This window comes from Halichondria panicea, chromosome 10 (assembly GCF_963675165.1).
Source record: "Halichondria panicea chromosome 10, odHalPani1.1, whole genome shotgun sequence".
Classification (NCBI taxonomy): Eukaryota; Metazoa; Porifera; class Demospongiae; order Suberitida; family Halichondriidae; genus Halichondria; species Halichondria panicea.
This window is the reverse complement of record NC_087386.1, coordinates 4,542,396-4,569,212: the sequence shown is the minus strand read 5'-3', so window position 1 is coordinate 4,569,212 and position 26,817 is coordinate 4,542,396. Positions and strand designations below refer to the sequence as shown.

General features: G+C 39.7%; 5 protein-coding genes across 7 annotated transcripts in view; 2 read left to right on the top strand and 3 right to left on the bottom strand.

Moving 5' to 3' along the window:
- The window catches only part of LOC135343037 (gelsolin-like protein 1), a 133,219-nt gene that overhangs the window by 54,081 nt on the left and 52,321 nt on the right, over window positions 1-26,817 (bottom strand). The window lies entirely within an intron of this gene.
- Window positions 681-7,261, top strand: LOC135343030 (alpha-L-fucosidase-like). 2 transcript variants are annotated; one of them, XM_064539956.1, is made up of 14 exons: window positions 681-1,056; window positions 1,261-1,318; window positions 1,475-1,600; window positions 1,793-1,875; window positions 2,096-2,153; window positions 2,262-2,280; window positions 2,508-2,645; window positions 2,935-3,020; window positions 3,237-3,514; window positions 4,366-4,547; window positions 5,058-5,301; window positions 5,884-5,970; window positions 6,215-6,266; window positions 6,903-7,261. In XM_064539956.1, exons 1-14 carry the CDS (start codon window positions 721-723, stop codon window positions 7,079-7,081), a joined length of 1,926 nt encoding a protein of 641 aa, XP_064396026.1. In that variant the 5' UTR covers window positions 681-720; the 3' UTR covers window positions 7,082-7,261. The 2 variants fall into 2 exon arrangements, with proteins under 2 accessions (XP_064396026.1, XP_064396025.1); XM_064539955.1 differs by lacking the exon at window positions 2,262-2,280 and adding an exon at window positions 2,216-2,234 and having other exon boundaries at window positions 682-1,056.
- Window positions 7,405-13,803, bottom strand: LOC135343027 (uncharacterized). The gene is made up of 10 exons (XM_064539951.1): window positions 13,660-13,803; window positions 13,250-13,548; window positions 13,053-13,151; window positions 12,742-12,996; window positions 12,261-12,344; window positions 12,080-12,184; window positions 8,074-10,331; window positions 7,938-8,004; window positions 7,712-7,803; window positions 7,405-7,655 (listed from the first exon to the last, which is right to left on the bottom strand). Exons 1-10 carry the CDS (start codon window positions 13,674-13,676, stop codon window positions 7,479-7,481), a joined length of 3,453 nt encoding a protein of 1,150 aa, XP_064396021.1. The 5' UTR covers window positions 13,677-13,803; the 3' UTR covers window positions 7,405-7,478.
- Window positions 13,800-19,850, top strand: LOC135343050 (plasma alpha-L-fucosidase-like). The gene is made up of 12 exons (XM_064539990.1): window positions 13,800-14,132; window positions 14,347-14,404; window positions 14,561-14,686; window positions 14,840-14,858; window positions 15,132-15,263; window positions 15,528-15,613; window positions 15,830-16,107; window positions 16,959-17,140; window positions 17,651-17,894; window positions 18,473-18,559; window positions 18,804-18,855; window positions 19,492-19,850. The coding sequence occupies exons 1-12, from the start codon at window positions 13,800-13,802 to the stop codon at window positions 19,668-19,670; spliced, it is 1,776 nt and encodes a 591-aa protein (XP_064396060.1). The 3' UTR covers window positions 19,671-19,850.
- LOC135343025 (uncharacterized) lies at window positions 19,994-26,703 on the bottom strand. The gene is made up of 11 exons (XM_064539950.1): window positions 26,685-26,703; window positions 26,353-26,448; window positions 25,856-26,154; window positions 25,659-25,757; window positions 25,348-25,602; window positions 24,839-24,922; window positions 24,658-24,762; window positions 20,663-22,920; window positions 20,527-20,593; window positions 20,301-20,392; window positions 19,994-20,244 (listed from the first exon to the last, which is right to left on the bottom strand). Exons 2-11 carry the CDS (start codon window positions 26,367-26,369, stop codon window positions 20,068-20,070), a joined length of 3,453 nt encoding a protein of 1,150 aa, XP_064396020.1. The 5' UTR covers window positions 26,370-26,448; window positions 26,685-26,703; the 3' UTR covers window positions 19,994-20,067.

Below are 26,817 nucleotides of genomic sequence, written 5' to 3'. Positions count from 1 at the left end.
AGGGAGAATCTAGGAGTGCTCCTCGGAGTGCTCCTCAGTCCTGAACAAACAATGATAGTGAAACACGAAAGAGAAAAGAAAAAATCCTACAAACAGAGAGTAAGAGAAATAGAACATGCATCATTTACACCTTGGTAATGTCCACTACTGGTGGGATGGGCAGAGAGGCCACAACCTTCTATAAAAGATTGGCTTCCCTGTTCTCACACAAATGGGACAACCCTTACAGCAAAACCCTTAACTGGCTAGGATGCCGCCTCTCCTTTTCACTACTTAGATCCTCGATCCAGGCAATACGATTATACGAGGAGCCAGATCCTCTCGCGGCAAGGCAGTTATCGCTGCGGAGCTGCCTATATATAGTGGAATCAACATTGCAACAGTAAATGCCTTACTTGTGTAACCTGTTATAATTTATATTTTTTTGTTTTTTTTGTTTTTTGCTTTTTGCTTTTGTTTTTGTTTACGTTTACTGTTTTTTGCCCCGAGATGGAGTGCGTAAGATAGCAACGATTAGGAAACAGTTTTTTTGTCTGTATACATGTACAACTTTTTCAACTAAACCACCCGTTACCATGTCTAGTTCGTCGCTCAAACAGCTCAATTTTGTGTCCTCCACATGCACACTCCAACCCGTTAGGCTGAGCCCCACCCCCTTCTGCAAACAAATAAACTTGACCACACCCACACATCACACAATTACAAGTCAAAGGTCCCAAGATGTCCAAGTTGCTTTATACGCTGTTGTTTCTTGGTTGCTTCTGCTCCCTTGCAGTTGCATGGAACGATCCCAATGACAATTGTGTATTCTCCATACCTTCTACTGAAGATCAAGGCAACTGTGTCAACTATGACCTCTCAAAACTTGCAGGAATGGGCCCAAAATCATTTGTGGCCAATGGCTACAACTACCTCCTGGGTCTGTGTGGAAACATTCCTGATTCAATGATCCCTAAGCAGTGTATGCAGGTCAACTCTACCTTTGGGCCTGCAGTTGCTTACCAGTTCACTGCCGATAGCTGCTATGCGATAGGAAAGCTGGATGCCTCATTCATGGTGAGATTTTGTTACTCTCTTATCTGGCCTGATGCCTTTGGCTGGAGCTAACAGCATAACGGTTCCAATCGTAGCACATTGTTCAATAACAACCCCTCTCTAAAGACAATGGCAATTAACTTAGTGTCACCATTATAATTGTATCTGTAGTATTATTGTAAACGAACTTTTTGCTTTTGGCTATTGCTGACTTATATTTTACAGTTCCCTGTTGATGCGTCCAACAGTTCTGCTGGGTTGAGGATTGTGTATGGAAAAGGAGGTGAGTTTAGACATGTCTAGCTACTGCATGAGGTTACAAATAACTAGTTACCTTAGCCACTGTAGAAGTTCCTTTATCGTAAAGGTCAGGCCATAAGGTGGAAGTATTTAAGTATTGGAGGCACCCAAATGCATTTGACTGTATTTTGATATACAGAGACAAGTGCCAGCGAGAGTGACCCATGGCCAAGGGCCGTCATTTACGATTTTGAGTGCAACACTGAGGCACTTGTTGACAGCAACCCACTCACTCTAGTAGAGTTCCCAGGCTATACATACACTGGTGAGGAGTAGGCATTACTTGATCATTCACATAAAGTAAACACTGAACTGTTGTGGTTTATTGTTAGAGCGCTATATGCAGTGCACATTAAAGATGGAGAGTAGTGAAAAAAAGCTAGTCCTCAGCTCAGTGCACTTTAATTGGCTATGGATAATTATCATTAATTTTGTTGCTCTCCCCCCCGTTGTTCAGTAAGATGGCCCAATTCTGTGGGCTGTCCAGTGTCCAAAGCGAAGGGGGATTGTAAATCTCCAGTCTTTGATGGAACCTGGGAGGTGAGTGTGTATGGCTTGTTAGAGTCACATGATTTATGGCCGGTATTTATAGGATTGATTTTAGTTGAATATGCATGTATGTTAGCTTCCTTTGGGTGCCTATTCCATGAGTGTCAAAATGTATTCAGTATCCCTTAGGATAGTATCGGTATCTTCAAATGCTACTTGAGTATCATTTCCACTCATGCAATAAATAACATCACAATGCTATGCACTGTAGATGGTGAGGTACCGCCCCAAACCATCCTGGTACGATAAAGCAAAATTTGGCATTTTCAGTAAGTGACGATAGCGCCAAACTCTTTACTATAATTATATTAATTTTATCTCTTGTCTGCAGTTCATTGGGGAATGTATAGGTACGTTGTTTATTTTCTTACTTGCAGTTGTTTGGGGATTGTACAGGTAAGTTACTGCAGAATCTTTGACCACAAGTACAATGGACTGTTGTCTTAATTACGTACTGTCTTTCATCCAAAACAGTATATGACACTACAGTCTTATGCATCGGGCTAAACTTCACATCATAATACTGATGCACATTATGCAACACTGTGCATGTATAGTGTATTCAGGGCCATGTACGATTGGCAAGGCTTATTCAATTATGAAGATCATCTCGCCTCACACAGCGTTCCAGCATTTAAGAATGAGTGGTACTGGAAGCGTTTGATGTCTGGTGAGGCTGAGTACGTAGAGTTCCACAACAAAAACTACGGCTGCTCTGGTGTCATGCCTGAAAAGTTCCCATGCACAGGACCGAAGTTTTCGTAAGTTACTTTCTGTGTGTAGTGATCTAAAGTTATTTTAGTTTCATCTATCACTCTTCTTTTGCTTATGATATCAAAGTAATGCCTTATGTAAGAGATAAAAACCAGCTACAGACATGAACATTGGATACATGCTCTATAATTATTATGGGGAGATACTTTACAGTGTTAGGAGTCCTATAATGTTAAGATCAAAGAAGTGTATAACATGCATGGCCCAATAATATAAAGAAATTGAAGTCCGGCATTATTTTAGCTATATCTCTCTTGTGCGTGTGTAACTTTGTAGGTTTCCCGACTTTGCGCCAATGTTTAAAGCTGAGCTGTTTCAACCAGATGAGTGGGCAGACCTCTTCAAAATGGCCGGAGCAAAGTGTGAGTTGCATTTCGATTAATTACTTCTGTATACGTACATGAGAACAGTAAAAGTTTAACTCTTCGCTCTTTCATGATACAAGCTTGACTAACTTATGTATGTATCTAAGTGACGTACGATGCAGGTGTATATTCACCAGTAGTGTATATGCACAAGGGTTTTAAGTGATCTGGAACACTCCTAATTTTGAGTGCTGAGCAATTTCTTTTCTCCAGATGTGGTCCTGACATCCAAACACCACGAAGGTTGGTGCAACTTCCCTAACTCTTACCACTGGAACTGGAACAGTGTGGACGTTGGACCCAACCGTGACCTCGTTGGAGATCTGACCAATAGCGTGCGAACTGCTGGGTTACATATGGGCCTGTATCACAGTCTACGAGAGTGGTACCACCCTCTGTACGAGATGGATAATAAAGATAACTGTAGCGGGACTCTCTTCCCAGATCAGGTGCTGTTACCAACACTCAAAGAGATGGTGGAGCAATACAAGGTGGGTTTTAACTTACAGCATGGATCACTGCACCTGCACATCATCTACTGCAATGATCACATCATCTACATGTATAATAGGTTTTCCATGGTAACTCAAAATGATAAGAGATGAGCCTATCCCACATTTCGGGGGGCGAGTTCCGGTATTCCCAATAGGCAATTTTATTATTTCAAAATGCATTGTTTAGTATAACCATAGATTGAATAGGGAGAGGGATTGGAAACGGAAGTAGCGTCACGTGACATTTTACATTGAATTTGCAGCATGGCACCAGAGAGCCTTTGATGTCAATCCGTGTTACGGTTGCTCAACACGCGGGAAACAATGTTTCATGAATTATGATCACTATAAGATATTCAGAGCCCCCCTAAAATGTCATTCTCATGCCCCCTAATGGTGAGCATCAGTTGGAAAAGAAAAAATACATTTTTGACTTTTGTGAAGAGAGCTAGAGGTACAAAACATGCTATGAGATCTTTATGTACCTAGAATGTTTCTAATATAGCTAAGACTGTGCAACTCATCGGTGTGCTGTGTCCCATATGGTCTCAAGTGCCAGTTGGAAGTGCAAGTTTTAGTACAAATGCAGTATAATCTAGCAGACAAGATTTTACCAACGTTAGATACACAGCCTCGATTAAACCCCGGCGTAGCGCGGATATAATTCGAGGTAACTTCCGTTTCCAATCCCTCTCCGTATTCAATCTATGGTATAACTGGCTGCATTTCTAAGCTCAATCTCCACTGTGGCACTACTCACCTACATGTATCCACACACCGGCATCCACATGCACACATCCACACACTCTAACTCACAATCACCCCTCCTCTTACGCATGTATACACAGCCTGAAGTGATATGGGCCGATGGTGCCGGTGATGCCCCCTGTACCCACGACTCCATCAAGTACTGGAAGTCTCCGCAGTTTCTCAGCTGGCTGTACAACGAGAGTCCTGTGAAAGATTCTGTGTTGGTTAACTCCAGGTGGGGCAGACCCGCCATAGGAGACTATCAGACAGGTGGTGACAGGTGAGTAACTGTATGTCTTCTAATTTATCGGACAGCAAAAAATAATTATTTTGGAAATTGTCCGGGTATAATTGGAACATAATAATTATAAGCATGCAAAGTGTCCGGAATAATTAGAACAAGCAAGCAGCTGCATGCAAGCTAGCTAAGTTTAATAGAACAGTGTGCGACTGAATAGTTGCACTAGCTATCTAAAACTAGCTACTCAAAGCTATCTAACTGCAGCACTCTAAGTCTTACCTGACGTATATGAATGTAACTCAACTTTTCAAAGTATTATTTGTCCGAACAAATGTAATATTAAAGCACTGGAGTGTCCGAACAACGAAAATTGCCCAAAAGAGTGTCCAGGGTAATTAGAAGTGTCCGATGATATACGGTATATAATTAGCACCTCTGTGCCTTGCAATAAAAAATGTAAGTGCATTTTGCATGAAGGTTTACGATGAACGTACTTTTACCAACCACTGTACACGTATCTACCACTCTTCATACGTTGTATTCTATTAGGTACACTCCAGGGAAGCTGGTGCCTTACAAGTGGGAGAGTTGCTACACCATTCAGATGAGTTCATGGGGCTACGATCGAACCGAGGGAATAACACGGTTCTGGAACACCACCCGTCTCCTATGGCAACTTGCCTCCTCTGTCTCCTGTAATGGTAACCTCCTCCTGAACGTGGGACCAACAGCTGACGGACGTATTGTCCCTGCTTTTGAGGAGCGCCTCCTTGACATGGGTACATGGCTAAAGGTGAGTACACAGTGTGGAAAGCCAATTTACATGATTGTATTACCTTAAGGTGATTGACATATTTTCACAGGTGGAAATTTCCGCTCAAGTTGTGTATTAATGTTATTCATAGTGTATCTAATTACTTGCAAGTGGTTTTAATGAAATTCATTGCATTTCCCAATTACCTACAAATTTTTGCGATTTTACTCTTATTCGCAGAAATAGCAGAAATTAATACCCATGAAAATAAATATGTCACCTTAAGATATTTTAGAGGTTGTTCTGTGTTTAGAGATTAAGAGTTCAAATTGTGCCGCCAAGGAGTATATGATTGTACATTTATAGAGATCGAGGATATCCTTTGTTCGGGTGGCATGGCCCGGCTTTTACAGGTGTTTCTCACTATATAGCTATCAACCTGCATCGATCCCTAGTCAATTATTCCTTTTCGCAGACATATTCTGTATCTCTAAAAATTTAGTTAACTCTACTTGTTGCTTGGATAAATTTTACAGGCGGTATTGTATTACAGTGCAGAACGTAATTCATCAGTACTTGCACATGCATGCAGTAATTGTTTTTGCTTGCGCTTTGTTGTAGCTCAATGGAGAAGCCATTTACGAAACTGTGCCTTGGAAGTTCCAAAATGACACAGCAGCACAGGACATCTGGTACACTGCCACTAAAGTGAGTTCACAACTACAGCTGTGTATAGTAATGTACACTAATCAATGTACCATCTCCGAGCTTATAAGAGTCACAATTTTTGTGCTTGAGAACAAGGCCACGTTTTATACTGTTCACGCCACACCAAGATCAGATTACACTGACAATCGTATTTTATGTGTAAAGGCATTTTTTTCTGTGGCTAATAGGTGTCATCCTTGCATTATAATTATTATACATGTCTTACTTTTTCATGTCTTTGCAGGAAATTGTGGATCCCATAGTCTATGCTATCTGCTTCAGACCACCTACACCAGGTGAATGGTTTTGTGACTATAGCGAGGCATTGGCAGATTTTGTTAGGTATTCCTGGCATTGAGAATGTTGGGGAAAATAATTAATTTTCTGACTATAAGGTACAATTTATGACTGTGACAAGAAATAACGTATAGCGGGTAATTTCGTATGTAACACCCATGCATTTAGTATTATAAATATTCGTACAGCTTGGGACAGTGATGTTGAACCTATTGCGGTAGAATAATTTCGTACAAACATTTCCACCATACAAAATAAGCCGCTATACGGTATAGGAACGAACGAGAATATTTATAACTGTCAGTCTTAATTCTAAACAGCATGAATCTTGTTTATAAGTCATGTACAATGTAGAAGACTGTACCTAAAGCTGGTAATACATTTATCGAAAATATGATTTTTTTATGGACTCGAATTGTCCGATCGACTGATTAGTATTGATTGCTGCACCACGTGAACGTAAAAGCTGTGTATAACACGATTTATAGCAGCAGCATAATTGAGAAAAATAGGTGGGAAAAGAGAAAGAAAAATGGGTCATCAATTGAGCAAAATCTGCCAAGCCCAGCTATGTGTGCCAGCAATGACCTGTCCACAACTGTATTGCCTATTAATCACTGTTTGTATCTATCTAGGTGGGACCATTGTTCTAAAGCAGATCCAGAAAGCACAGGAGACCTATCTCCTTGGTTACGGGGACAATGCACTCTCAGCCATGTCTGGCCCAAATGGACTTTCCATAACGTTCCCTGAAGATGTACCTCTAGGCAGTCTACAACATGCCTGGGTCTTCAAACTGTTGCATGTACAGTAGTTCAAGCTAAGCTAGCAGCTATATAGACGCATTAGCTTACTGCTTTTTTACGAGTATAACTGTATAGTAGATCTCTATAAACCTTGATCTACCTTAAGGTGACATATTTTCACACAGGTAGATTTGTTTGTGTTTTTACAGTTTTGTACATTTTGCTGGTATAATTTTTTGCGAAATGTCGACTGGATACATTAAACAAGAGGGCGGCCAATTATTTGCGAGTACTAATTTTTGCGATTTTACTCTCATTCGCAGAAATAGCAGAAATTAATACACGCGAAAATATGTCACCTTAAGGTATATAGCTGCATGCATATAGTATACATGATAACATAACATAATTATATTGTTATAAATGGTATTATAGGCTAGATCATTGCATGGATAACAATAGAGTCTATATAGAGCTACAGTATTTTTCTTTAATTTGCTTAGCCAATTTAGGATGGTCTACTGGCTTTGATCCAAGAGCATCTGCAACTTGAGTCCATGTGGGCTTGGGTGTAGATAACCAGTGGGCCAGAACAGAAGTGTAGCACTTATCAGTAACACTTTGATTGTCCGTTTTGATCGACTGCATGCATGAATGAACAAATGAAAAACCAGGTATAATTATAGTTTAATACCAACCTTAAGAGTTTCATTGTCAATACCCAGTTGCAAACCAAGGTGATACCACTTAGTTCTCATCTCCCAGAGAGTGTCCTCCACTTCTGATAAGCCTGTATATATATCATCATGGTCATGCATGTTACTTGACAAATGTAATTAATTATTAACCGATATAGAGCTATTAAATAGAGCGACTCTATGTTATAATAATTATTATATATAGCTTATTATTATATTGACATACTAAGATATTGATGATTGGACTTCAAGGCAGTAGGGTCACAGTCGAGGTGGTCAACACCAGCCAAGTCCTGCATATAATATAAACAATAAATCAATCACTGTAGATCTAGCTATTATTAAAAGTGATCGTAACTTACCAGTGGGCTTCTATGAACGCATGAATCTGAAAATATACTATATCCATTCAAGGTGTCCCTCAAGGATCTGTAAGTTCCTTCAGTATGGTCATGGTCTCTCCATGTCTCAAGCGCCTTGACCAGTTCTCGTCTTGAACTATTCAGTTGAGATGCTCCACTGTCTGAGTGTGTAGTAGGATTAAGGATTCTCCTCAAAACTGAGCAATCGTTTCCCGAAATGGCCACTTTATTAGCGAAGTTAGAAATAAAATCATCTGAAATTGTTTCGTTTATTGAAGTATTGTTCTTGCTGTGAATTAATTGGAGGGTATCTTGATCCAAGCCAATGTAAGGCTCAAACATAAGAATATGTTGTAGAGGCTGCGGCCCATGCATCGTCTTTACGTTGTTATCACCGAAAACAACTGCTTTGGCAGTGTCGGATATGCTTGAAAGAGTTAGACTTGAAATATTAAGTGGATAGTCGTGATTAACTACTTGCTGAGGATCGATTATAGATTCAATAGTCTCAATACCTCTGCAACATTCTTTAGCTGTTTTGAGGATAATATTTATTATTCTGGATCTAACTGCTAAAAATTCAGGACTCAGATTTTGGGATCGCATTTTGAGAACGAAACACTTTACACTGTCCACAAGCTCGACGTAATAGAATCCATGTTTGTCGCTCCAGCAAATTGCACTTTTCCACACTGAGCAAAATCGTTGCAGGGAAGGAATGTGTTTTTGCACTGTTGCAGCGGGGGCAAGGCCAAAAGTAAACACTAGTCTTAAAACGAGAACCTGCAGACAATGGGGATCAAAGAATTCAATATCTTGCGATGCTTGAATAACCCACCCAAAATGATATTTCATTGTAGGATCTTCCTCCCAAACTTGCTTTGGGGTTTCTAGTTTTATCAAGCCAGGAAAGAAGAAGTACCGATTGTCTGGATCCCGTTCTACTTCTTTGCATGTGACAGCTATGTGTTCTAACACTTGTTTGTCTTTGATTTCAAAACAATACTGGTGAAGTGTCATATAAGCTATAAGATTATCAATGTCAACGTTAAATTCCCTTGCAAACTTAAAAAATGGTACTACTCCTGTGCTTGTAGCAAGATTGCAATGCTGATGAAAATTTTCAGGAGCAAACACTTTGCCAGTTATGTTAGAAAGAAGTTTTTCGGATTTGCAAATAACGAGCGAATTTTCAAGCTTGGATTCGTTTTTAATAAACAGCATAAGTCCTCTTTTATTAAGCTGGTCACAGACTTCTACAAGGCGTGGAATAGTACTTGGGATGACAGAGTACACTTCTTGCAATTGTTTGTTTTGTGTCTGACGCGTTTCACAGTCAATTTGCTGGTGAATATCCTTCACTTGTACAGTTACTGTATCCTTGAATCGGTCGAGAAGATATATGTAAAAACTTTGAGCACTAGCGCTGATCTGAACGGTCTCATCAGAAGAGCGAAACTGATCTCCACCCATACTTACAAAGGTTGTTAATTGTTTTATTTCTTCTGTATTTGTAAGACGACAGTCCATCGCAATAAAATCGACAAATTTAAATTTTTTGAATTGTTCGAATATAGGACGAAATATCTTCTTTTTCTCCAAGGCATCAGATTTTGCTTTTAGCTCGTCCAAATGGCTTCCAATCACAATTACATGAGGTTTTCCTTCTAAATCAGAACACTGATTTTGAACTAGGCTCATCCAGTATTTGATAGATTTAGAAATACTTTCGTCATTTTCTCGTAGGTCAGTGCAGCAAACTACTATAGGTGGTGAGCTTTGAATTGCATTCTTAAGAACAGGACAGTGACTGGCATGGAACTCTTTTTGACCAGCTAAATCGTAGCATTTAAATTCCCTACCTGAGAGCTGTAATGTGTAAGGAATGATTCCAACCGTTTTTTCATCAACATCTGTCACTGTTTTTGGTTTCCCTCTTTTCTCCTGGCTTTGTAATGATTTCAGTACAGTGCTTTTACCTGCACCACCTTCACCCACAAAGAATATAGGGATAGGATTGTCTGGAGGCGGAATTGACAAAAGCCTCCGTAACCCGTGTTTTCGACCAATAATATTAGCAAAAGCGTCATCTGTTCGGGCTCCATGTTTTAATAGAAGAAGGATGATTTCGCTGTCCTGAGTTTGAGTGAGAAGAACACTACCATCCTCATTTTTTACATTTGGATCACTATTGCACTGAGCGAGCAGAAATTCTATCTCATCCTTTTCACCACTTTTAACAGCAATTTGAAGACAATCTGTTTTGATATAAAAATAGATTTATTATAGTTGGACGTGAAAAATAATAATCACGAGATGATTCAAGCACTGAATTAACATGTGTAGGCTAAAATGTGTTGGTTTTAACCGGATTAGCACCACTTTTGTAGCTTTTTCACATATTTTCGGTCTTAAAACTGTTAATGAAGAGAATAATCAGAAATGGAAACAGACTGCACAGATATAGCCTTTTAATATTGTATACCGTATAGCGCGAAATTTTCGAGGCACTTATATTTCGTGGATTGGCCTCTAAAAGCCATTTCGTTGCACAATGTTCGCGGAATGACTGCTTACCGGAAGCCACGCCTTTAAATATTTGCATGATAGCAGGTAATTCTTATTAACGAACACTTTTCGTGGACTTAATTTTCGTGTAGAATTCCAACCCACGAAATCCGCGAAAATTAATCCCCTCGAAAATTTCGCGCTATACGGTATATCACTATGTCCGCATGATCCAAAAACGTTCACATATCCCGTATTATACATATCCCGTATTATAATTAGCAATAATATAAGTGCATGCATGATGCAATAATGCTCGAGCACTCGCTCTACTCAGCCCGAGAGCATTATATATTGCTAGCTTCAAGCTGAATTTTGAATGACTTGAATCGTGATGAGTAAACTGCGGTCTGTGGTTTGTAGCACTGCCTGTATCAGGAACTGCGCAATCAGCATGTGCAGTTTCGAAAGTGTTGCTAACATAACAAATTAGTACTGATTACTAATCAAGTGATACCGCACGTTAAGGTTAGGGTATACTGTTTCACCCACGCTCAAATTTGCGTGGGTATTCAATAAAGCTCTGCTAGTAAAATAGCTCTCATCTGGCAATGGTCACTCTGCGTCAATTCCTAGCACCTCCTTTACCATATAATCTGCTGTTTCTTATTATACGAATAAAGGGGCAGGGCCACTCGAACAACTTTTCCCCAAGAGAGTAAGTTGCATCAAAGATACGGCCATTTCTAGCTGTTTTTGTAGGCTAATACGGCGACTTGTAGAGTAGTGATAAGGATACTGTAAGGTCTCTATGAATAAGATCTCTTCGAGTTGCCCTTCAGTAAGTCTTCAGGCGTCAAATACTGGTCAGAAATACAACCTGGAAGCTATATGCAGTCAACAAAATTTGACGCCAAAATCTTCAGTTTTTTCCTGCTGACCTCAGACTGCTACATTGGATTACAAGACATATAAACTCTTCGAGTTATTATTGTAGCTAGCATTGTTTCATTGTTAATCATTGCAAGTTACAAAAATAATGTTGTGATGAGAAATGAACAAAATAAATATCTTATGATGAGCTATTTATTAGTATACCCCGTAACCTTAAGGCAAACGCTGTTACTAGCAGTTCAACACTCTTACTCCTATATTTACTCTTAATACCGTGCATATAATTATAGTAATAATTTATGTCGAGAACAAAGTACTGTAATTATTCCGGTACAAACTTGTCATTTGCATAATTCTCTAGCTGGTGGTATAAAAATAGTGGCATCGATCAGGTCATTTCACACTTGTCATGTACTAGATCTGTGAACGATGTTCATATGGATTGACGTACAGGCTGGTATGGCTCTCCTCCATCACTTGTTTCGATACTTTTTTATGCTTTCCCTGGCCAATTCTAGCAATTTCCGCATTACAAATGTTTTTGTGGTATACTATTTCTAAAATTGGTTAATTATACATGCCAGTAACTTTATGATTCCCTCACCATTAAAAAGCTGGTTGTCCATCAAATACTTGATAGCCTTTGCCTGCTTATTTCTGTACGCCATATCATAAGGGCTTCTGTCCTTCGAATCTATTTTCTCAAATCCTGTTAAGTATACAATGTAATCACACACTTTAATTATTAAATGCTGACAGTTAACAGCTTCTGCATTGTGATTTACCTTGAATAAGTCGTTTCATTGCACTGAGCCATCCCAGTCCCGCTGCAAATCTGAGTGGCACTTGACCTTTACCTTTTTCCACTCCTGCATGGATATACACAATTGATGCAAGCTAGCACGAAGCTATAGTCGTTGCTGCCATGGCAGTCGAGCTAGTCAAGATTGTTACTTTCATCGAATTAGATATGCATGTGTATACCCAAGAAATGAATAACAACAAGCACCTGCTTGCCACATGCGTGCACATCTATCACAACAACATGAATGCATTTAGCATATCTTACACCCCCACGTACTGACTTCATGGTCACATCAAGGACCAGCAGGCCCATGCACATAATTATATGTACTAAGCTGCTGCCATATTGGTACGTTGGTACACACATGCATGCAGTAAACCAAAATGATTACGGTATATGTTGTATCCTGGCATAATTATGCTCACTACAATACGTTGTAAAGACAGTCACACTGGAATTACCTATCGTGCTAAGGATACTCTCAGCAAGTGTATACTCTCCGTTAACAAGTAAGCCTTCCACAATATCGCTCCAGGTAAGGTTCTTGTTGTTACTTTTGGCAGCTATCAGAATTTCAGCAGTACGATTTTTGCTTCGAATGCTTCCCCTTTGCTCCCGTGCTAATCTAAAGTGAGAGCCTAATTTAAGGCAAAGTGTCTGAGAAAATTCAGGCAATTGATGTAACTGTTGAAACGTTGGGTAATAGGACAGAGGATCTGTACACAATTATAAGAAGGAATCATGAAATCACTGAAACATTGAGAGGTTATACCTTTAGGTGGTGCTGGGTATTTTCCAAGGGTGTCCGCAATATCTTGTGAAAATGCAATTTCCTTAGGGTTCTTTCCCTTCTTATTCTTCACAGTGATGCCTAAATGAAGTGGGTTTGCATATAAACAGGGATCATGCAATGATGGTATAAATGCAAAATCAAAAGCAGCCGGAGATACCTTTGCACTTGTTCCTTACCTGATCTACGGCAACTTAAAAGCATTTCCACACAGTTCTTGCAATTACGACTAGCACAGTGCAAAGGTGTGTCTCCATCACAATCCCTAGCCTCTATATCAGCTCCCCATTTGGCCAAAAGTTCGACAGTATTGCAACGATTTTTTGAGCTAGCTGCATGCAAAGGAGTCCAAGCACTGTGAACTTGATTGTAATAATCACTATTTGGATCAACTCCTTTCTTCAGAAGCTCTTTCACTTCATTTTCACTGCCTTGATCACTAGCTCTGTATAGCTGTTCATATAATAAATCTGCCCTGCTGCAATTGAAAAAAAAGAGCGTCAGGTTACAGTAGTAGACAAGGATGCGTGTGATTGTCAATAATTGGGTTGGAGCGCCATGAGGTATTAGCCATACTGTGTTAACTTACATGATACATTCGGCCATTTTCAATCACCCCGAGTTAGAGTTCAACTAGATATCTGGTGTTACGCCGCAGGGTTAGGCTGAGCCCCTGAATGCAAATAAACTTGACCACACCCACACATCACACAAGTCAAAGCTCCCAAGATGTCCAAGCTGCTTACGCTGTTGTTTCTTGGTTGCTTCTGCTCCCTTGCAGTTGCATGGAAAGATCCTAATGACAATTGTGTATTCTCCATACCTTCTACTGAAGATCAAGGCAACTGTGTCAACTATGACCTCTCAAAACTTGCAGGAATGGGCCCAAAATCATTTGTGGCCAATGGCTACAACTACCTCCTGGGTCTGTGTGGAAACATTCCTGATTCAATGATCCCTAAGCAGTGTATGCAGGTCAACTCTACCTTTGGGCCTGCAGTTGCTTACCAGTTCACTGCCGATAGCTGCTATGCGATGGGAAAGCTGGATGCCTCATTCATGGTGAGATTTTGTTACTCTCTTATCTGGCCTGATGCCTTTGGCTGGAGCTAACAGCATAACGGTTCCAATCGTAGCACATTGTTCAAAAACAACCCCTCTCCAAAAACAATGGGCAATTCAATGTATTAACTTAGTGTCATCATTATAATTGTATCTGTAGTATTATTGTAAACAAACTTTTTGCTTTTGGCTCTTGCTGACTTATATTTTACAGTTCCCTGTTGATGCGTCCAACAGTTCTGCTGGATTAAGGATTGTGTATGGAAAAGGAGGTGAGCTTAGACATGTCTAGCTACTGCATGAGGTTACAAATAACTAGTTACCTTAGCCACTGTAGAAGTTCCTTTATCGTAAAGGTCAGGCCATAAGGTGGAAGTATTTAAGTATTGGAGGCACCCAAATGCATTTGACTGTATTTTGATATACAGAGACAAGTGCCAGCGAGAGTGACCCATGGCCAAGGGCCGTCATTTACGATTTTGAGTGCAACACTGAGGCACTTGTTGACAGCAACCCACTCACTCTAGTAGAGTTCCCAGGCTATACATACACTGGTGAGGAGTAGGCATTACTTGATCATTCACATAAAGTAAACACTGAACTGTTGTGGTTTATTGTTAGAGCGCTGTAGAAGTGGCATTTTCAGTAAGTGACGATAGCGCCAAACTCTTTACTATAATTATATTAATTTTATCTCTTGTCTGCAGTTCATTGGGGAATGTATAGGTACGTTGTTTATTTTCTTACTTGCAGTTGTTTGGGGATTGTACAGGTAGGTTACTGCAGAATTTTTGACCACAAGTACAATGGACTGTTGTCTTAATTACGTACTGTCTTTCATCCAAAACAGTATATGACACTACAGTCTTATGCATCGGGCTAAACTTCACATCATAATACTGATGCACATTACGCAACACTGTGCATGTATAGTGTATGCAGGGCCATGTACGATTGGCAAGGCTTATTCAATTATGAATATCATCTCGCCTCACACAGCGTTCCAGCATTTAAGAATGAGTGGTACTGGAAGCGTTTGATGTCTGGTGAGGCTGAGTACGTAGAGTTCCACAACAAAAACTACGGCTGCTCTGGTGTCATGCCTGAAAAGTTCCCATGCACAGGACCGAAGTCTAAAGTTATTTTAGTTTCATCTATCACTCTTCTTTTGCTTATGGTATCAAAGTAATGCCTATGTAAGGGATAAAAACCAGGTACAGACATGAACATTGGATACATGCTCTATAATTATTATGGGGAGATACTTTACAGTGTTAGGAGTCCTATAATGTTAAGATCAAAGAAATGTATAACATGCATGGCCCAATAATATAAAGAAATTGAAGTCCGGCATTATTTTAGCTATATCTCTCTTGTGCGTGTGTAACTTTGTAGGTTTCCCGACTTTGCGCCAATGTTTAAAGCTGAGCTGTTTCAACCAGATGAGTGGGCAGACCTCTTCAAAATGGCCGGAGCAAAGTGTGAGTTGCATTTCGATTAATTACTTCTGTATACGTACATGAGAACAGTAAAAGTTTAACTCTTCGCTCTTTCATGATACAAGCTTGACTAACTTATGTATGTATCTAAGTGACGTACGATGCAGGTGTATATTCACCAGTAGTGTATATGCACAAGGGTTTTAAGTGATCTGGAACACTCCTAATTTTGAGTGCTGAGCAATTTCTTTTCTCCAGATGTGGTCCTGACATCCAAACACCACGAAGGTTGGTGCAACTTCCCTAACTCTTACCACTGGAACTGGAACAGTGTGGACGTTGGACCCAACCGTGACCTCGTTGGAGATCTGACCAATAGCGTGCGAACTGCTGGGTTACATATGGGCCTGTATCACAGTCTACGAGAGTGGTACCACCCTCTGTACGAGATGGATAATAAAGATAACTGTAGCGGGACTCTCTTCCCAGATCAGGTGCTGTTACCAACACTCAAAGAGATGGTGGAGCAATACAAGGTGGGTTTTAACTTACAGCATGGATCACTGCACCTGCACATCATCTACTGCAATGATCACATCATCTACATGTATAATAGGTTTTCCATGGTAACTCAAAATGATAAGAGATGAGCCTATCCCACATTTCGGGGGGCGAGTTCCGGTATTCCCAATAGGCAATTTTATTATTTCAAAATGCATTGTTTAGTATAACCATAGATTGAATAGGGAGAGGGATTGGAAACGGAAGTAGCGTCACGTGACATTTTACATTGAATTTGCAGCATGGCACCAGAGAGCCTTTGATGTCAATCCGTGTTACGGTTGCTCAACACGCGGGAAACAATGTTTCATGAATTATGATCACTATAAGATATTCAGAGCCCCCCTAAAATGTCATTCTCATGCCCCCTAATGGTGAGCATCAGTTGGAAAAGAAAAAATACATTTTTGACTTTTGTGAAGAGAGCTAGAGGTACAAAACATGCTATGAGATCTTTATGTACCTAGAATGTTTCTAATATAGCTAAGACTGTGCAACTCATCGGTGTGCTGTGTCCCATATGGTCTCAAGTGCCAGTTGGAAGTGCAAGTTTTAGTACAAATGCAGTATAATCTAGCAGACAAGATTTTACCAACGTTAGATACACAGCCTCGATTAAACCCCGGCGTAGCGCGGATATAATTCGAGGTAACTTCCGTTTCCAATCCCTCTCCGTATTCAATCTATGGTATAACTGGCTGCATTTCTAAGCTCAATCTCCACTGTGGCACTACTCACCTACATGTATCCACACACCGGCATCCACATGCACACATCCACACACTCTAACTCACAATCACCCCTCCTCTTACGCATGTATACACAGCCTGAAGTGATATGGGCCGATGGTGCCGGTGATGCCCCCTGTACCCACGACTCCATCAAGTACTGGAAGTCTCCGCAGTTTCTCAGCTGGCTGTACAACGAGAGTCCTGTGAAAGATTCTGTGTTGGTTAACTCCAGGTGGGGCAGACCCGCCATAGGAGACTATCAGACAGGTGGTGACAGGTGAGTAACTGTATGTCTTCTAATTTATCGGACAGCAAAAAATAATTATTTTGGAAATTGTCCGGGTATAATTGGAACATAATAATTATAAGCATGCAAAGTGTCCGGAATAATTAGAACAAGCAAGCAGCTGCATGCAAGCTAGCTAAGTTTAATAGAACAGTGTGCGACTGAATAGTTGCACTAGCTATCTAAAACTAGCTACTCAAAGCTATCTAACTGCAGCACTCTAAGTCTTACCTGACGTATATGAATGTAACTCAACTTTTCAAAGTATTATTTGTCCGAACAAATGTAATATTAAAGCACTGGAGTGTCCGAACAACGAAAATTGCCCAAAAGAGTGTCCAGGGTAATTAGAAGTGTCCGATGATATACGGTATATAATTAGCACCTCTGTGCCTTGCAATAAAAAATGTAAGTGCATTTTGCATGAAGGTTTACGATGAACGTACTTTTACCAACCACTGTACACGTATCTACCACTCTTCATACGTTGTATTCTATTAGGTACACTCCAGGGAAGCTGGTGCCTTACAAGTGGGAGAGTTGCTACACCATTCAGATGAGTTCATGGGGCTACGATCGAACCGAGGGAATAACACGGTTCTGGAACACCACCCGTCTCCTATGGCAACTTGCCTCCTCTGTCTCCTGTAATGGTAACCTCCTCCTGAACGTGGGACCAACAGCTGACGGACGTATTGTCCCTGCTTTTGAGGAGCGCCTCCTTGACATGGGTACATGGCTAAAGGTGAGTACACAGTGTGGAAAGCCAATTTACATGATTGTATTACCTTAAGGTGATTGACATATTTTCACAGGTGGAAATTTCCGCTCAAGTTGTGTATTAATGTTATTCATAGTGTATCTAATTACTTGCAAGTGGTTTTAATGAAATTCATTGCATTTCCCAATTACCTACAAATTTTTGCGATTTTACTCTTATTCGCAGAAATAGCAGAAATTAATACCCATGAAAATAAATATGTCACCTTAAGATATTTTAGAGGTTGTTCTGTGTTTAGAGATTAAGAGTTCAAATTGTGCCGCCAAGGAGTATATGTACATTTATAGAGATCGAGGATATCCTTTGTTCGGGTGGCATGGCCCGGCTTTTACAGGTGTTTCTCACTATATAGCTATCAACCTGCATCGATCCCTAGTCAATTATTCCTTTTCGCAGACATATTCTGTATCTCTAAAAATTTAGTTAACTCTACTTGTTGCTTGGATAAATTTTACAGGCGGTATTGTATTACAGTGCAGAACGTAATTCATCAGTACTTGCACATGCATGCAGTAATTGTTTTTGCTTGCGCTTTGTTGTAGCTCAATGGAGAAGCCATTTACGAAACTGTGCCTTGGAAGTTCCAAAATGACACAGCAGCACAGGACATCTGGTACACTGCCACTAAAGTGAGTTCACAACTACAGCTGTGTATAGTAATGTACACTAATCAATGTACCATCTCCGAGCTTATAAGAGTCACAATTTTTGTGCTTGAGAACAAGGCCACGTTTTATACTGTTCACGCCACACCAAGATCAGATTACACTGACAATCGTATTTTATGTGTAAAGGCATTTTTTTCTGTGGCTAATAGGTGTCATCCTTGCATTATAATTATTATACATGTCTTACTTTTTCATGTCTTTGCAGGAAATTGTGGATCCCATAGTCTATGCTATCTGCTTCAGACCACCTACACCAGGTGAATGGTTTTGTGACTATAGCGAGGCATTGGCAGATTTTGTTAGGTATTCCTGGCATTGAGAATGTTGGGGAAAATAATTAATTTTCTGACTATAAGGTACAATTTATGACTGTGACAAGAAATAACGTATAGCGGGTAATTTCGTATGTAACACCCATGCATTTAGTATTATAAATATTCGTACAGCTTGGGACAGTGATGTTGAACCTATTGCGGTAGAATAATTTCGTACAAACATTTCCACCATACAAAATAAGCCGCTATACGGTATAGGAACGAACGAGAATATTTATAACTGTCAGTCTTAATTCTAAACAGCATGAATCTTGTTTATAAGTCATGTACAATGTAGAAGACTGTACCTAAAGCTGGTAATACATTTATCGAAAATATGATTTTTTTATGGACTCGAATTGTCCGATCGACTGATTAGTATTGATTGCTGCACCACGTGAACGTAAAAGCTGTGTATAACACGATTTATAGCAGCAGCATAATTGAGAAAAATAGGTGGGAAAAGAGAAAGAAAAATGGGTCATCAATTGAGCAAAATCTGCCAAGCCCAGCTATGTGTGCCAGCAATGACCTGTCCACAACTGTATTGCCTATTAATCACTGTTTGTATCTATCTAGGTGGGACCATTGTTCTAAAGCAGATCCAGAAAGCACAGGAGACCTATCTCCTTGGTTACGGGGACAATGCACTCTCAGCCATGTCTGGCCCAAATGGACTTTCCATAACGTTCCCTGAAGATGTACCTCTAGGCAGTCTACAACATGCCTGGGTCTTCAAACTGTTGCATGTACAGTAGTTCAAGCTAAGCTAGCAGCTATATAGACGCATTAGCTTACTGCTTTTTTACGAGTATAACTGTATAGTAGATCTCTATAAACCTTGATCTACCTTAAGGTGACATATTTTCACACAGGTAGATTTGTTTGTGTTTTTACAGTTTTGTACATTTTGCTGGTATAATTTTTTGCGAAATGTCGACTGGATACATTAAACAAGAGGGCGGCCAATTATTTGCGAGTACTAATTTTTGCGATTTTACTCTCATTCGCAGAAATAGCAGAAATTAATACACGCGAAAATATGTCACCTTAAGGTATATAGCTGCATGCATATAGTATACATGATAACATAACATAATTATATTGTTATAAATGGTATTATAGGCTAGATCATTGCATGGATAACAATAGAGTCTATATAGAGCTACAGTATTTTTCTTTAATTTGCTTAGCCAATTTAGGATGGTCTACTGGCTTTGATCCAAGAGCATCTGCAACTTGAGTCCATGTGGGCTTGGGTGTAGATAACCAGTGGGCCAGAACAGAAGTGAAGCACTTATCAGTAACACTTTGATTGTCCGTTTTGATCGACTGCATGCATGAATGAACAAATGAAAAACCAGGTATAATTATAGTTTAATACCAACCTTAAGAGTTTCATTGTCAATACCCAGTTGCAAACCAAGGTGATACCACTTAGTTCTCATCTCCCAGAGAGTGTCCTCCACTTCTGATAAGCCTGTATATATATCATCATGGTCATGCATGTTACTTGACAAATGTAATTAATTATTAACCGATATAGAGCTATTAAATAGAGCGACTCTATGTTATAATAATTATTATATATAGCTTATTATTATATTGACATACTAAGATATTGATGATTGGACTTCAAGGCAGTAGGGTCACAGTCGAGGTGGTCAACACCAGCCAAGTCCTGCATATAATATAAACAATAAATCAATCACTGTAGATCTAGCTATTATTAAAAGTGATCGTAACTTACCAGTGGGCTTCTATGAACGCATGAATCTGAAAATATACTATATCCATTCAAGGTGTCCCTCAAGGATCTGTAAGTTCCTTCAGTATGGTCATGGTCTCTCCATGTCTCAAGCGCCTTGACCAGTTCTCGTCTTGAACTATTCAGTTGAGATGCTCCACTGTCTGAGTGTGTAGTAGGATTAAGGATTCTCCTCAAAACTGAGCAATCGTTTCCCGAAATGGCCACTTTATTAGCGAAGTTAGAAATAAAATCATCTGAAATTGTTTCGTTTATTGAAGTATTGTTCTTGCTGTGAATTAATTGGAGGGTATCTTGATCCAAGCCAATGTAAGGCTCAAACATAAGAATATGCTGTAGAGGCTGCGGCCCATGCATCGTCTTTACGTTGTTATCACCGAAAACAACTGCTTTGGCAGTGTCGGATATGCTTGAAAGAGTTAGACTTGAAATATTAAGTGGATAGTCGTGATTAACTACTTGCTGAGGATCGATTATAGATTCAATAGTCTCAATACCTCTGCAACATTCTTTAGCTGTTTTGAGGATAATATTTATTATTCTGGATCTAACTGCTAAAAATTCAGGACTCAGATTTTGGGATCGCATTTTGAGAACGAAACACTTTACACTGTCCACAAGCTCGACGTAATAGAATCCATGTTTGTCGCTCCAGCAAATTGCACTTTTCCACACTGAGCAAAATCGTTGCAGGGAAGGAATGTGTTTTTGCACTGTTGCAGCGGGGGCAAGGCCAAAAGTAAACACTAGTCTTAAAACGAGAACCTGCAGACAATGGGGATCAAAGAATTCAATATCTTGCGATGCTTGAATAACCCACCCAAAATGATATTTCATTGTAGGATCTTCCTCCCAAACTTGCTTTGGGGTTTCTAGTTTTATCAAGCCAGGAAAGAAGAAGTACCGATTGTCTGGATCCCGTTCTACTTCTTTGCATGTGACAGCTATGTGTTCTAACACTTGTTTGTCTTTGATTTCAAAACAATACTGGTGAAGTGTCATATAAGCTATAAGATTATCAATGTCAACGTTAAATTCCCTTGCAAACTTAAAAAATGGTACTACTCCTGTGCTTGTAGCAAGATTGCAATGCTGATGAAAATTTTCAGGAGCAAACACTTTGCCAGTTATGTTAGAAAGAAGTTTTTCGGATTTGCAAATAACGAGCGAATTTTCAAGCTTGGATTCGTTTTTAATAAACAGCATAAGTCCTCTTTTATTAAGCTGGTCACAGACTTCTACAAGGCGTGGAATAGTACTTGGGATGACAGAGTACACTTCTTGCAATTGTTTGTTTTGTGTCTGACGCGTTTCACAGTCAATTTGCTGGTGAATATCCTTCACTTGTACAGTTACTGTATCCTTGAATCGGTCGAGAAGATATATGTAAAAACTTTGAGCACTAGCGCTGATCTGAACGGTCTCATCAGAAGAGCGAAACTGATCTCCACCCATACTTACAAAGGTTGTTAATTGTTTTATTTCTTCTGTATTTGTAAGACGACAGTCCATCGCAATAAAATCGACAAATTTAAATTTTTTGAATTGTTCGAATATAGGACGAAATATCTTCTTTTTCTCCAAGGCATCAGATTTTGCTTTTAGCTCGTCCAAATGGCTTCCAATCACAATTACATGAGGTTTTCCTTCTAAATCAGAACACTGATTTTGAACTAGGCTCATCCAGTATTTGATAGATTTAGAAATACTTTCGTCATTTTCTCGTAGGTCAGTGCAGCAAACTACTATAGGTGGTGAGCTTTGAATTGCATTCTTAAGAACAGGACAGTGACTGGCATGGAACTCTTTTTGACCAGCTAAATCGTAGCATTTAAATTCCCTACCTGAGAGCTGTAATGTGTAAGGAATGATTCCAACCGTTTTTTCATCAACATCTGTCACTGTTTTTGGTTTCCCTCTTTTCTCCTGGCTTTGTAATGATTTCAGTACAGTGCTTTTACCTGCACCACCTTCACCCACAAAGAATATAGGGATAGGATTGTCTGGAGGCGGAATTGACAAAAGCCTCCGTAACCCGTGTTTTCGACCAATAATATTAGCAAAAGCGTCATCTGTTCGGGCTCCATGTTTTAATAGAAGAAGGATGATTTCGCTGTCCTGAGTTTGAGTGAGAAGAACACTACCATCCTCATTTTTTACATTTGGATCACTATTGCACTGAGCGAGCAGAAATTCTATCTCATCCTTTTCACCACTTTTAACAGCAATTTGAAGACAATCTGTTTTGATATAAAAATAGATTTATTATAGTTGGACGTGAAAAATAATAATCACGAGATGATTCAAGCACTGAATTAACATGTGTAGGCTAAAATGTGTTGGTTTTAACCGGATTAGCACCACTTTTGTAGCTTTTTCACATATTTTCGGTCTTAAAACTGTTAATGAAGAGAATAATCAGAAATGGAAACAGACTGCACAGATATAGCCTTTTAATATTGTATACCGTATAGCGCGAAATTTTCGAGGCACTTATATTTCGTGGATTGGCCTCTAAAAGCCATTTCGTTGCACAATGTTCGCGGAATGACTGCTTACCGGAAGCCACGCCTTTAAATATTTGCATGATAGCAGGTAATTCTTATTAACGAACACTTTTCGTGGACTTAATTTTCGTGTAGAATTCCAACCCACGAAATCCGCGAAAATTAATCCCCTCGAAAATTTCGCGCTATACGGTATATCACTATGTCCGCATGATCCAAAAACGTTCACATATCCCGTATTATACATATCCCGTATTATAATTAGCAATAATATAAGTGCATGCATGATGCAATAAGCTCGAGCACTCGCTCTACTCAGCCCGAGAGCATTATATATTGCTAGCTTCAAGCTGAATTTTGAATGACTTGAATCGTGATGAGTAAACTGCGGTCTGTGGTTTGTAGCACTGCCTGTATCAGGAACTGCGCAATCAGCATGTGCAGTTTCGAAAGTGTTGCTAACATAACAAATTAGTACTGATTACTAATCAAGTGATACCGCACGTTAAGGTTAGGGTATACTGTTTCACCCACGCTCAAATTTGCGTGGGTATTCAATAAAGCTCTGCTAGTAAAATGGCTCTCATCTGGCAATGGTCACTCTGCGTCAATTCCTAGCACCTCCTTTACCATATAATCTGCTGTTTCTTATTATACGAATAAAGGGGCAGGGCCACTCGAACAACTTTTCCCCAAGAGAGTAAGTTGCATCAAAGATACGGCCATTTCTAGCTGTTTTTGTAGGCTAATACGGCGACTTGTAGAGTAGTGATAAGGATACTGTAAGGTCTCTATGAATAAGATCTCCGAGTTGCCCTCCAGTAAGTCTTCAGGCATCAAATACTGGTCAGAAATACAACCTGGAAGCTATATGCAGTCAACAAAATTTGACGCCAAAATCTTCAGTTTTTTCCTGCTGACCTCAGACTGCTTCATTGGATTACAAGACATATAAACTCTTCGAGTTATTATTGTAGCTAGCATTGTTTCATTGTTAATCATTGCAAGTTACAAAAATAATGTTGTGATAAGAAATGAACAAAATAAATATCTAATGATGAGCTATTTATTAGTATACCCCGTAACCTTAAGGCAAATGCTGTTACTAGCAGTTCAACACTCTTACTCCTATATTTACTCTTAATACCGTGCATATAATTATATGTCGAGAACAAAGTACTGTAATTATTCCGGTACAAACTTGTCATTTGCATAATTCTCTAGCTGGTGGTATAAAAATAGTGGCATCGATCAGGTCATTTCATACACTTGTCATGTACTAGATCTGTGAATGATGTTGGTATGGATTGACGTACAGGCTGGTATGGCTCTCCTCCATCACTTGTTTCGATACTTTTTGATGCTTTCCCTGGCCAATTCTAGCAATTTCCGCATTACAAATGTTTTTGTGGTACAACTATTTCTAAAATTGGTTAATTATACATGCCAGTAACTTTACGATTCCCTCACCATTAAAAAGCTGGTTGTCCATCAAATACTTGATAGCCTTTGCCTGCTTATTTCTGTACGCCATATCATAAGGGCTTCTGTCCTTCGAATCTATTTTCTCAAATCCTGTAAGTATACAATGTAATCACACACTTTAATTATTAAATGATGACAGTTAAACAGCTTCTGCATTGTGATTTACCTTGAATAAGTCGTTTCATTGTACTGAGCCATCCCAGCCCCGCTGCAAATCTGAGTGGCACTTGACCTTTACCTTTTTCCACTCCTGCATGGATATACACAATTGATGCAAGCTAGCACGAAGCTATAGTTGATGCAAGCTAGCACGAAGCTATAGTCGTTGCTGCCACTGGCAGTCGAGCTAGTCAAGAGTGTTACTTTCATCGAATTAGATATGCATGTGTATACCCAAGAAATGAATAACAACAAGCACCTGCTTGCCACATGCGTGCACATCTATCACAACAACATGAATGCATTTAGCATATCTTACACCCCCACGTACTGACTTCATGGTCACATCAAGGACCAGCAGGCCCATGCACATAATTATATGTACTAAGCTGCTGCCATATTGGTACGTTGGTACACACATGCATGCAGTAAACCAAAATGATTACGGTATGTGTTGTATCCTGGCATAATTATGCTCACTATAATACGTTGTAAAGACAGTCACACTGGAATTACCTATCGTGCTAAGGATACTCTCAGCAAGTGTATACTCTCCGTTAACAAGTAAGCCTTCCACAATATCGCTCCAGGCAAGGTTCTTGTTGTTACTTTTGGCAGCTATCAGAATTTCAGCAGTACGATTTTTGCTTCGAATGCTTCCCCTTTGCTCCTGTGCTAATCTAAAGTGAGAGCCTAATTTAAAACAAAGTGTCTGAGAAAATTCAGGCAGTTGATGTAACTGTTGAAACGTTGGGTAGTAGGACAGAGGATCTGTACACAATTATAAGAAGGAATCATGAAATCACTGAAACATTGAGAGGTTATACCTTTAGGTGGTGCTGGGTATTTTCCAAGGGTGTCCGCAATATCTTGTGAACATGCAATTTCCTTAGGGTTCTTTCCCTTCTTATTCTTCACAGTGATGCCTAAATGAAGTGGGTTTGCATATACACAGGGATCATGCAATGATGGCATAAATGCAAAATCAAAAGCAGTTGGAGATACCTTTGCACTTGTTCCTTACCTGATCTACGGCAACTTAAAAGCATTTCCACACAGTTCTTGCAATTACGACTAGCACAGTGCAAAGGTGTGTCTCCATCACAATCCCTAGCCTCTATATCAGCTCCCCATTTGGCCAAAAGTTCGACAGTATTGCAACGATTTTTTGAGCTAGCTGCATGCAAAGGAGTCCAAGCACTGTGAACTTGATTGTAATAATCACTATTTGGATCAACTCCTTTCTTCAGAAGCTCTTTCACTTCATTTTCACTGCCTTGATCACTAGCTCTGTATAGCTGTTCATATAATAAATCTGCCCCGCTGCAATTGAAAAAAAGAGCGTCAGGTTACAGTAGCATAGAGGAAGTTTATGATAGGTATTTATGGCACTCCATTTGTTTCATTATTCAATGTTTGCAAGCTGCATCCTTGTCAATATTTTTTGACAATATATTTCACTATGAATATAATGAAACAAATGGAGCGCCATGAGGTATTAGCCATACTGTGTTAACTTACATGATACATTCGGCCATTTTCAACCACCCCGAGTTCGAGTTCAACTAGATACCTGGTCGAGTTTACTAATTTTAGCCACTACTACATACAGTACTACCGTATAGCGCGAAATTTTCGAGGCACTTATATTTCGTGGATTGGCCTCTAAAAGCCATTTCGTTGCACAATGTTCGCGGAATGACTGCTTACCGGAAGCCACGCCTTTAAATATTTGCATGATAGCAGGTAATTCTTATTAACGAACACTTTTCGTGGACTTAATTTTCGTGTAGAATTCCAACCCACGAAATCCGCGAAAATTAAGCCCCTCGAAAATTTCGCGCTATACGGTATACTACATGTAGCCGGGCCACGCCTAGCCTCGACCCAGGCCGCACTACTTCCCCTGAAAGTCTCTTTATATGGGAGGTAATTCCCGCCAAAAATCTGACGATTTTTTTAGGCTAGGCTCTGGGCTATGCCCAC